The sequence below is a fragment of the Ranitomeya imitator genome, chromosome 2 (assembly GCF_032444005.1).
Source record: "Ranitomeya imitator isolate aRanImi1 chromosome 2, aRanImi1.pri, whole genome shotgun sequence".
Lineage (NCBI taxonomy): Eukaryota > Metazoa > Chordata > Amphibia > Anura > Dendrobatidae > Ranitomeya > Ranitomeya imitator.
The window spans coordinates 134,554,501-134,564,877 of record NC_091283.1 but is presented as its reverse complement, the minus strand read 5'-3'; the positions used below and the strand labels follow the sequence as shown (position 1 = coordinate 134,564,877).

Here is a 10,377-nt window from a genome sequence, read left to right as displayed (position 1 = left end):
TTACCTGCAGATACAGGGTTAATCTGCAGGTAAATAGTGTTAAAATCAGGCCTTTCTGGGTTACTGGAACAGCAGCTACAGGGATAAAAAGTACTTATATTCTCCCTGCAGCCACTCGCTTTCAGTGATCGGGACGGTGCAGGGAGCTGTTACACTCACTACACTGCGAGAACAGGTATAATCACTGCCTGGCATTTTGATTGACAGCCTGCACACACACAATGCACACAGAGCAGACTGGGAAGTTGATGCAGCTGCACTCAATATATAGTAGAATGTAAGTCCGCAAGGACAGGGTCCTCTCCCCTCTGTACCAGTCTGTCACTGTAAATTTGTTTACACTCTGTATGTAACCCCTTTCTCATGTACAGCACCATGGAATTAATGGTGCTATATAAATAAATAATAATAATAATAATATAGTGAGCAGTGACTGTATCAGCCCCTTGCACCACCCATATGACTGAAAGCCAGTATTACAGAGAGCACATTACTTAATTTCCTCACTGTAGCCACTGTTCCAGTAAGGCAGCTTAACATGATTTTAATAAGACTTAAAGGGAATCTATCAACAGGTTTCTGCAATTTAATCTGAGAGCAGCATAATATAGGACAAGAGTGCCTGATTCCAGGGAGGTGTTGCTTACTAGGCTTTGTGCTGTAGTTTCAATAAAAGCAATGTTTTATCAGTAGGAGATTATCCCTAGAGAACTAGGTGTCTTGTGCTGGCCAGTCCTGCTAATCGGTGTAATCCCGCATTCCACCAATGATTGGCAGATTGCTGACAGTGTACAAAGGAAGCTGCCAATCAGTGATGTGGGCGGGGTTAGACACAGCTCCACATTCTGACCACTGCCACACCTTCAGCAAAGAAAACAGGGATTCTATGAAAACTGCACCAAGCAGCCCAATAAGTGATACATCGCTGGAATCAGGCTTTCTTGCCCTATATTATGCTGCCCTCAGATTAAATAGTTAAATACCTGCTGACAAATTCCCTTTAATACACACATTTTTATATGTACAGACACTAGAAAAGGGTAAATGCTCCTCAGTATATACTCTTTATTGTAAAATATGACTTTTTGGTATTCTTACAAAATTTGAGAAAATAAATATTTTCTTTAAATAAAGGTAACAGAATATTTTTTTCCGCCTTCCTTTTTGCCTTGAACCATTTTATTGCACACTTACTGATGGTTGATTTTCTTTAGGAGCTTGTCCGTATTTTATTCATATAAGTAAATGCATATGAGCACAAAGTCCAAACTAGATGTTTTAACTCAATCATCTCATGTGGTGATTCAGGTAGCACAAAAGCTTAAATAACAGGAAATGAGTCTAAGGGGTTTTTCATGTGGCAGGAAAAAGAAGAATAAGGAAACTGAAACGAATAAGATGTACAAACTCATGAGATCAAATGATAAGAAGGGCATTTGTACACGTTGACTTAAAGGCAACTATCATACTAACTAGTTTGGATCCAGTTGATCAGTTTTTCTTCATTTTATCAGAGATTTATTTTCTACACATGAGCTGGAAGATCTTTACCAAGAAAAGACATACTGGTGGCAGATAGAATGTCCTTAGACATGAAGTCCACGAAGAAGCTCTATCCTGTATGTCATGGACTAAGTGCAGTAAGACTGGGACTGTCTTTCTTCTGTATCATCATACTATCGGCCCCGAGCCGTGGCATTGACAGCAGAGATAAGCCAGGTAATTATGTTCAAATCAACTTACATCCATGTTTTGCTCCTTCAGAACTTGGAAGCTCCTGAGGTTCAGAGCATTACACCTTATTTTCCTATCTATAGCTTGCATTTAACATATCGTGTCTCATAACAAATTGCAGTTTCACAGCTTCTGGGAGAATATTATTAGTGGTGTTAGTTACATTTTACAACCAGTCATTATTGGAATGGTCCCAGAATTGAATTATAACAAAATGGCTAATAAATATAACTGATCAATTGTGATTTATTAGCTGGGACTCCACTGATCTTGAGAACTGACTGTAGGGCGATAAAAAAAAGACACAAAACAATTGCATTAAGCTTTCAAGGAGAAGAAAGAATGTCAGCACTCACCCAGTCTGCAGGTAAATCAGTCCATTTTTATTTTCTTGACATCCTTGACAATTTTATAAAGTGCAGTAGTTCTAATATTGGACCTGTAGAAGCGCTATTGAAGCACGAAACGGTCGTTGTCCGCCATGTCTCACGTTTTCTTCTGAAATCCCTTCATTTGCAATATTAGCACTACCGCACGTTATGATAATGTCCAGGATGTTAAGAAAATAAAGATGGACAGAATTACCTGCGCACTGGGTGAGTGCTGACATTCCTTCTCTTTAAATCTTAAAGGGAATATGTCACCCCCAAAATTTTCCTATAAGCTAAAGCCACCGCCATCATGGGCTCATCTACAGCATTCTGTAATGCTGTAGATAAGCCCCCAATGTAACCTGAAAGATAAGAAAAACAAGTTATATTATACTCACCCAGGGGCGGTCCCGCTGCGGTTCGGTCCGATGGGCATCTTGGTCCTGGTCTGGCGCCTCCCATCTTCATACAATGACGTCCTCTTCTTTGCTTCCTGCCGCGGCTCTGGCGCAGGCGTACTTTGTTTGTCCTGTTGAGGGCAGAGCAAAGTACTGCAGTGCGCAGGCGCCAGGAAAGGTCAGAGAGGCCCGGCGCCTGCCCAGTGCAGTACTTTGCTCTGCCCTCAACAGGACAGACAAAGTACGCCTGCGCCGGAGCCTCGGCAGGAAGCAAAGAAGAGGACGTCATCCTAAGAAGATGGAAGGTGTTGGACCAGGACCAAGATGCCCATCGGACCGGACCGCCCCTGGGTGAGTATAAGGCTACTTTCACACTAGCGTTAACTGCAATCCGTCACAATGCGTCGTTTTGCAGAAAAAACGCATCCTGCAAAAGTGTTTGCAGGATGCGTTTTTTCTCCATTGACTAACATTACGCGACGCATTGCGACGGATTGCCACACGTCGCAACCGTCGCGCGACGGTTGCGCCGTTTTTCGGCCGACCGTCGGCCGCAAAAAACGTTCCATGTAACATTTTTTGCAGCCGACGGACCGTCTTTTCCGACCGCGCATGCGCGGCCGGAACTCCTCCCCCACCTCCCCGCACCTCACAATGGGGCAGCGGATGCGCTGAAAAGCAGCATCCGCTGCACCCGTTGTGCGGCGGAGGCAACACTAGCGTCGGTAACCTCGGCCCGACGCACTGCGACGGGCCGGGCCCGACGCTAGTGTGAAAGAAGCCTTATCTAACTTGTTTTTCTTATCTTTCAGGTTACATTGGGGGATTATCTACAGCATTACAGAATGCTGTAGATAAGCCCCTGTTGCCGAAGGCCTTAAGGTACCGTCACACATAGCGACGCTGCAGCGATACCGACAACGATCCGGATCGCTGCAGCGTCGCTGTTTGGTCGCTGGAGAGCTGTCACACAGACAGCTCTCCAGCGACCAACGATCCCGAGGTCCCCGGTAACCAGGGTAAACATCGGGTAACTAAGCGCAGGGCCGCGCTTAGTAACCCGATGTTTACCCTGGTTACCATCCTAAAAAGTAAAAAAACAAACGCTACATACTTACCTACCGCTGTCTGTCCTAATCTGAGAGACGGAGACCCCGATTCTAACAATATGTCACTTACTGGACAGCTTAGTGTAGTTTTCATAAAGTCACAGTTTTATCAGCAAGATATTATCCCTAGCGGACTTGTAAACATGTGGCCATGTAATCCTCCATGTTCATGAGCTCTGTATAACCCTGCCCCCCATGTTGTGAATTCTGCTTTTGGGCTCCCTCCGGTGGTTGTAGATGGTAATGCAGTTGTGCCTGGACTGCAGGATTGGGCAGGTGTATCTGCTAATTGCAAAGCTGACTGGGGTATTTAGCTTTGCAGGACTCATTAGTCCCTGCCAGTTGTCAATGTTCTATTGCCAGTAATGGTTCTCTGCCTGGCCTCTCCTGCCTGCTGCCATTTCAGCTAAAGATAAGTGTCTTATTCTTTTCCTTAGGCTCACAGGCTGTGTGTATATTTTTTTGTGCGGTTTATAGTTTCTATTTTGTTCCAGCTTCGACTGTCCTGTTGTTTTCTCAGTCTGGTTGGATTCGCTGGAGTTGCAGATATACTCTCCACACCTTTAGTTAGGTGGTGGAGTTTTTGTATTTTTCTGCTGTGGATATTTTGTAGATTTTGTGCTGACCGCATAGTATCCTGTACTTCCCTATCTAGGTAGAAGTTGCCTCCTTTGCTAAATCTGTTTTCCGCCTGCGTGTGTCTTTTCCTCTCCTACTCACCGTCATTATTTGTGGGGGGCTGCCTATACTTTGGGGGTCTACTCTGAGGAAAGTCAGTTTTCCTATTTTCTATCTTTAGGGATAATTAGTCCTCCGGCTGTGTCGAGGTGTCTAGGTCTGGATAGGCACACCACACGGCTACTTCTAGTGTCTGTGATAAGTTCAGTGTTAGCGGTCTGTATAGTTACCACTACTCCAGCGAAGGTTTTTTCATGTTGTTCCAAGGCCGCCTGATCATAACACCCCATCACTGATTAGCAGCTTTCTGCCTATGCACAGTATGCTTCGAAAGCTGCCAATCAGTGGTGTGGGCACGGTTATAAAACTGTGATTTTATCAAATCTACAGTAAGCATCCCTGTAAAGAATACATAGCTGAAATTAGGATCTCTACGCCCTTCAGCATACTGCTCTCAGATGGGCTAGCAAAAACCTGGTCTCAGATTCACTTTAAGCCATATTATAAGAAAGCTGCACCTTTATTGAAAATACTTCTTAATGGGGTTATCCCACAGACAAAGCACATTTTAATCAATAGATCTTGGAATAATAACAAGTCCCGCAATTGGATGTGTTAGAAAAAATGTTGCGGTGCTGAGCTTATCTTATAAATGTGACACACTATATACTGTTATTTGCTGTGAACATGCAAGAACTGCAGCATACCACAGCTTCTGACTTGTGATAAGTGAGTACACAGACGAAACAGCAGGGGCTTGCAGCTGCTACCTTTTTAAGTAAAACATTTCCCTGCCTGTTTCATCACAGGAGCAAGTGTTTCTGTCTTGTGAACTCAACATAAATCAAGCGAGTGACACATAAGCTCATCAGCCACTGGATCTACTACGTCATTGACCTGATTCAGGCAGGGAACTATACTACCTCAGAAAATAGCAGTTGTGAGTCTCTTCTCTTTTGTTTGTGTACCCATTTATCATAATTGACTTTTCTTCATCCTCTAGCAAAGAGCAGAGGTAAGTGCCAACAATGAACTGCAGTGGCTCAATCATAACGTTCCGGGGGCACATTTATAAGATTATCTCAGCACAAGAGAATGCTTTTTAATGCATCCAATTGTGGAACTTCTAATTATTCTAAGATCTATTGTTTAAAAATGTGGTTTTTTTTATGGAACAAGCCAATTAAGGCCTTATGAATATGTAAAGCTTTGTATGCAGAGACCTTGCAGTGGCAAGCATAGTCCCCGCTGTTTCACATTTTAGAATTGTGAACTCCATGTGCAGCCATATTCTCTTCTAGGTCATTGTGAATTAGAAATGAGCTGCCTCTCTGCAAGAAATTTGAAGGCACAGAAAGACATTGTATTGGCCCCAAATATTGCCTTAGCTGCCAAAATACAGATCTGTGCAACACAAATAGACATTGTGGTTGGGTATAACAGGTCATTTTTAGGACAATTTTATTTGAATGGGATCGAGAGCAGATTCTCTGGATGGAGACAGCCATTATAAAGCCATTAAATGTGGTTAAATACAAGACCCCATAAAATTAAAATTTACTAGTTCTTTTACATCTGTAATTATAGTAAGCTCATACTTAATTTATACCAATAGATTATAATGTAATTTATGACAAGCCAAATGTCTATTATGAAAACCACAGTAAATATTTTTTTCTGTTTGGATCTTATAGAGGTGAAAGCAAAAGTGGAGTAGAAATAGATTCATTGGTGCCAAAGATCTTCTTGAACCCAAACCTTTATTAATAGCCTAATAATAATAATAATAATAATAATAGCTTAAAGTATTGTTACTTTATGTGTATGCCTTTTTACTATATTTTTAAAATCATTCTTTACTTCTCAAGTAATCTTTTGTGTACAGAGGCGTGTTTCTTTTTATGTGATACTAAATAATTGAAATGTTTCCATCTTACATCCTACAAACTGTCACATAATTTATTTATTCAGAAAAATATTTATTGCTATCCTTAGATCACACAAAAATAGTTAAGTACAGCCCTTTTTATTGGCCAAGAATCTGAAAGAAAAGTGATTATTTTTAGAAACTATTACATTTTATTCAGCTATGTTCATTTTGAGTTATTAGCTATTTTTCACTTGCGCTTGATAATAACTTTCATTATATATGATAAAATCCATCACATAAGAAGAACCTGAAAATAGAATTTATATTTGTTTCTGCCATTTTCAACCATATTTTGAAGATATATAACACAGCATTGGAAACAAAAGTCCCTGTGCAAAGATGGCATGTACCCAGTTGAACAAAAACCAAGGCCAGAACATTTAGGTTGTCGATATCCCAGGTGCTCTTCTAAGGGTATTTGTGTATAATTTAGGGGCAGCCGTATATCAATTATGGAGGCAATAGTAAGTAATTTTCAGTGTAGACTATATTAGAAACTGGACCAAAAATATAGTAATTGGTGCAAATTATTCTCGTTGTTTCATATTTTTAGTAGTAGCTCCCAAAATTACACAAATATTAATATTAAACTGTAAAATCTTGTTCATTTATGTATATGCAAAAATAATATGGTATTTCTTACGTCGGAGCCTATTGGGTATCGGCATTGGTGTACCCAGGATTTCACTTCTGTAGGAAGATTAATAAAAGACACACACACCATGTATACTCTTCTTATATTACACAATACTAGCTAACTAAAACCATTTTTTATTGGCAAAGAAACTGGAATGAAAAAGATTATTCATTTCTTAAACTCCATTGCATTTTCTTCAGTTCTGCTTATTTTATTCATAGTTTTCTTTACTTTGCACCATATTGTCAATTATTTTTAGATATATTTCGGTTGTGCAGGGTAATGATTTTAATTATATATGATATATTCAATCACATAAAGAAAACCTAAAATGGAATTTACTTTTTGTCTGCCATTGTCAACCATATATTGTGATAGATGACCAGGCCTAGTTAAGAGATTGGCTAATAGGTTAAGGTTTTGGGTTTTACAGCTTAAATGGAAACTGTCAACTTGTTGTACCCTTCCTCCTCTCTCCCCCCAACCAATTCTGATACCGAAAAATCAGCTTTAGAAGTGAGAGGCTGAAAGTGCTCTGAGCAGGAGATAGCACTTTTACTGACCCATCTTCCAACTCCATTCTCAGTCGGTCTCTACCCTCCACTAGCACTTCTGCAGCATGTCAGTCACCTAGTGGAGGAGTGAATTTAGGCTGAGAATGAAGCTGAGAGCCAAGACAGTGGAAGTGCTCTGTCTGCCAAGAGCACTTTAAACCTCATTTACATATCACTTCTAAAGAGTATTCTCACCCACAGTAGCAGTGTTTTTTAATTGAAAAGACCAGAATTCGTGTTTAAAGCTATGGATTCACTTGTGTTATCTTACGTACATGTAGTTGACTTGGGGTAGGTAGATTGAGCTGACAGATTTCCTTTAAAGAGGACCTTTCACCAAGTTTTACATATGAACATGTGGAAAAGATTGCACAAAGAACCAATAGGCGATACAATAAAATAAGTATATAATTAAAATACCGTGGAATGAGGCGATGACAGCAAATGACCAAAAAGGAGACACCACAGTTAAGCAAGGTTGAGTATGAGATATATAGTACAAAATGCAGAAGGTGGACCATATAATAGGGAATAGTAAAAGACATCAGCAGATAGCTGTAAGGACCATGGTTATTAAGCAATGAATCAATGGTACAGTGTAAACAGGATAAATAGCAGCTAATATCTTAAGAAAGAGTCATATCAGTAATAATGCAGATAAGAGTTTTGCAGCATGAGGTTAAACAATCAAATAATAGGGTATTCATTACCTTAGTCTTATATTGTGGTGCCACTACCCCGACGCGTGTTTTGGCAGGCATGCCAGATGAAGGCTAGTCCATCCCTACATATGCCCTCCTCTGACACACCTGCTGAAACGCGCAAGCTGTTGTGAATTCTGCTTTTGGGTTCCCTCCAGTGGTTGTAGGTGGTAATGCAGTTGTCCCTGAGTTGCAGTCCTGGTCAGGTGTTTCTGCTGATTGCAGTTCTGACTGGGGTATTTAGGTGAGCAGGATTCATTAGTCCTTGCCAGTTGTCCATGGTTCTGGGAGGTTTTGGATCTTTGTCTGGTTCCTCCTACCTTGCTGCCAATTCAGCAAAGATAAGTGTCTGGTTTTTGTTTCTGTGGCACATATGCTGTGTGCTTTATAATTCTGTGCTATTCATTTGTTTTCTCTTGTCCAGCTTAGACTGTGTCAGTGTTTTCTCAGTCTTGTTGGATTCTCTGGAGTTGCAGATATACGCTCTACATCTTTAGTTAGATGGTGGAGTTTTTTTGTATTTTCTGCTGTGGGTATTTTTGGAAGGATTTTTATACTGACCGCTTAGTATTCTGTCCTATCCTTTCCTATTTTAGCTAGAGTGGCCTCTTTTGTTAAATCCTGTTTCCTGCCTGCGTGTGTCTTTTCCTCTACTACTCACAGTCAATATTTGTGGGGGGCTGCCTATCCTTTGAGGTTCTGCTCTGAGGCAAGGTAGAATTCCTATTTCCATCTATAGGGGTACTTAGTCCTCCGGCTGTGTCGAGGTGTCTAGGATTTGTTAGGCACACCCCACGGCTACTTCTAGCTGCGGTGTTAAGTTCAGGATTTGCGGTCAGTATAGTCTACACCAACTCCAGAGAAAGTTCCATGCGGCTCCAAGGTCACCGGATCATAATAGTACAACTGGCCAATAATGAGTTAAATGCATCTCAGAAGAAGGGAAGAAAGGTGTTGGGCCATTTTTTTCCGTACTTTGTTTTGTCTTCTCTTCCCTCTTTTTCTCTGGGTGGCTGAGGAGTCTTGTGCTTTCATGGATATTCAGGAATTAGCTTCTCGTGTGGACCAGCTTGCTGCTAGGGTACAGGGTATTTCTGAATATATTGTTCAGACTCCTGTTTTAGAGCTGAAGATTCCTACTCCTGATTTGTTTTTTGGTGACAGGTCCAAATTTTTGAGTTTTAAAAACAACTGTAAACTGTTTTTTGCTCTGAGACCTCGATCCTCCGGTGATTCCATTCAGCAGGTTAAAATCATCATCTCCCTGCTGCGTGGCGATCCACAGGATTGGGCATTTTCCCTGGAATCTGGGAATCCGGCTTTGCTTAATGTAGACTCCTTTTTTCAGGCTTTAGGTTTATTATATGATGAACCTAATTCTGTGGATCAAGCGGAGAAGACCTTGTTGGCCCTGTCTCAGGGTCAAGAGGCGGCAGAATTGTATTGTCAGAAATTTAGAAAATGGTCTGTGTTGACTAAATGGAATGATGATGCTTTGGTGGCAATTTTCAGAAAGGGTGTTTCTGAATCCGTAAGATTGGGGCAGGGTCCGTTTTGTCTCAGAGGGATCCTGTTGGTTCCTTGATGAAACCGTGTGCCTTCTTTTCCCGTAAGTTTTCACCTGCTGAACGCAATTATAATGTCGGCAATCGGGAGTTGTTAGCTATGAAGTGGGCGTTTGAGGAGTGGCGACATTGGTTTGAGGGAGCTAAGCACCGTATTGTGGTCTTGACCGATCATAAGAATCTGATTTACCTCGAGTCTGCCAAACGGCTGAATCCTAGACAGGCTCGATGGTCCTTTTTTTTTCCCCCGTTTTGATTTCGTAGTTTCGCATCCTCCGGGTTCTAAGAATATTAAGGCTGATGCCCTCTCTAGGAGTTTTTTGCCTGATTCTCCTGAGGTCCTTGAACCGGTCGGCATTCTGAAAGAAGGGGTGGTCCATTCTGCCATTTCCCCTGATTTACGACGGGTTCTTCAGGAATTTCAGGCTGACAGACCTGACCGCTGTCCAGTGGGGAAACTGTTTGTTCCTGACAGATGGGCTAGTAGAGTGATTTCTGAGGTTCACTGTTCTGTGTTGCCTGGTCATCCTGGTATTTTTGGTACCAGAGATTTGGTTGGTAGGTCCTTTTGATGGCCTTCTTTGTCAAGTGATGTGCGTTCTTTTGTGCAGTCCTGTGGGACTTGTGCGCGGGCCAAGCCTTGTTGTTCCCGTGCTAGTGGGTTGCTTTTGCCATTGCCAGTCCCTGAGAGGCCCTGGAC

The 10,377-nt window shown here is 41.6% G+C and overlaps 1 protein-coding gene across 1 annotated transcript in view; it reads left to right on the top strand.

Moving 5' to 3' along the window:
- The first annotated feature begins 1,410 nt into the window (after positions 1-1,410).
- The window catches only part of IL2RG (interleukin 2 receptor subunit gamma), a 54,240-nt gene continuing 45,273 nt past the window's right edge, over positions 1,411-10,377 (top strand). Inside the window, exon 1 of the mRNA XM_069747292.1 lies at positions 1,411-1,719. Coding sequence (XP_069603393.1) covers positions 1,581-1,719 — 139 coding nt within the window. The 5' untranslated portion in view covers positions 1,411-1,580. The remainder of the gene's footprint in view (positions 1,720-10,377) is intronic.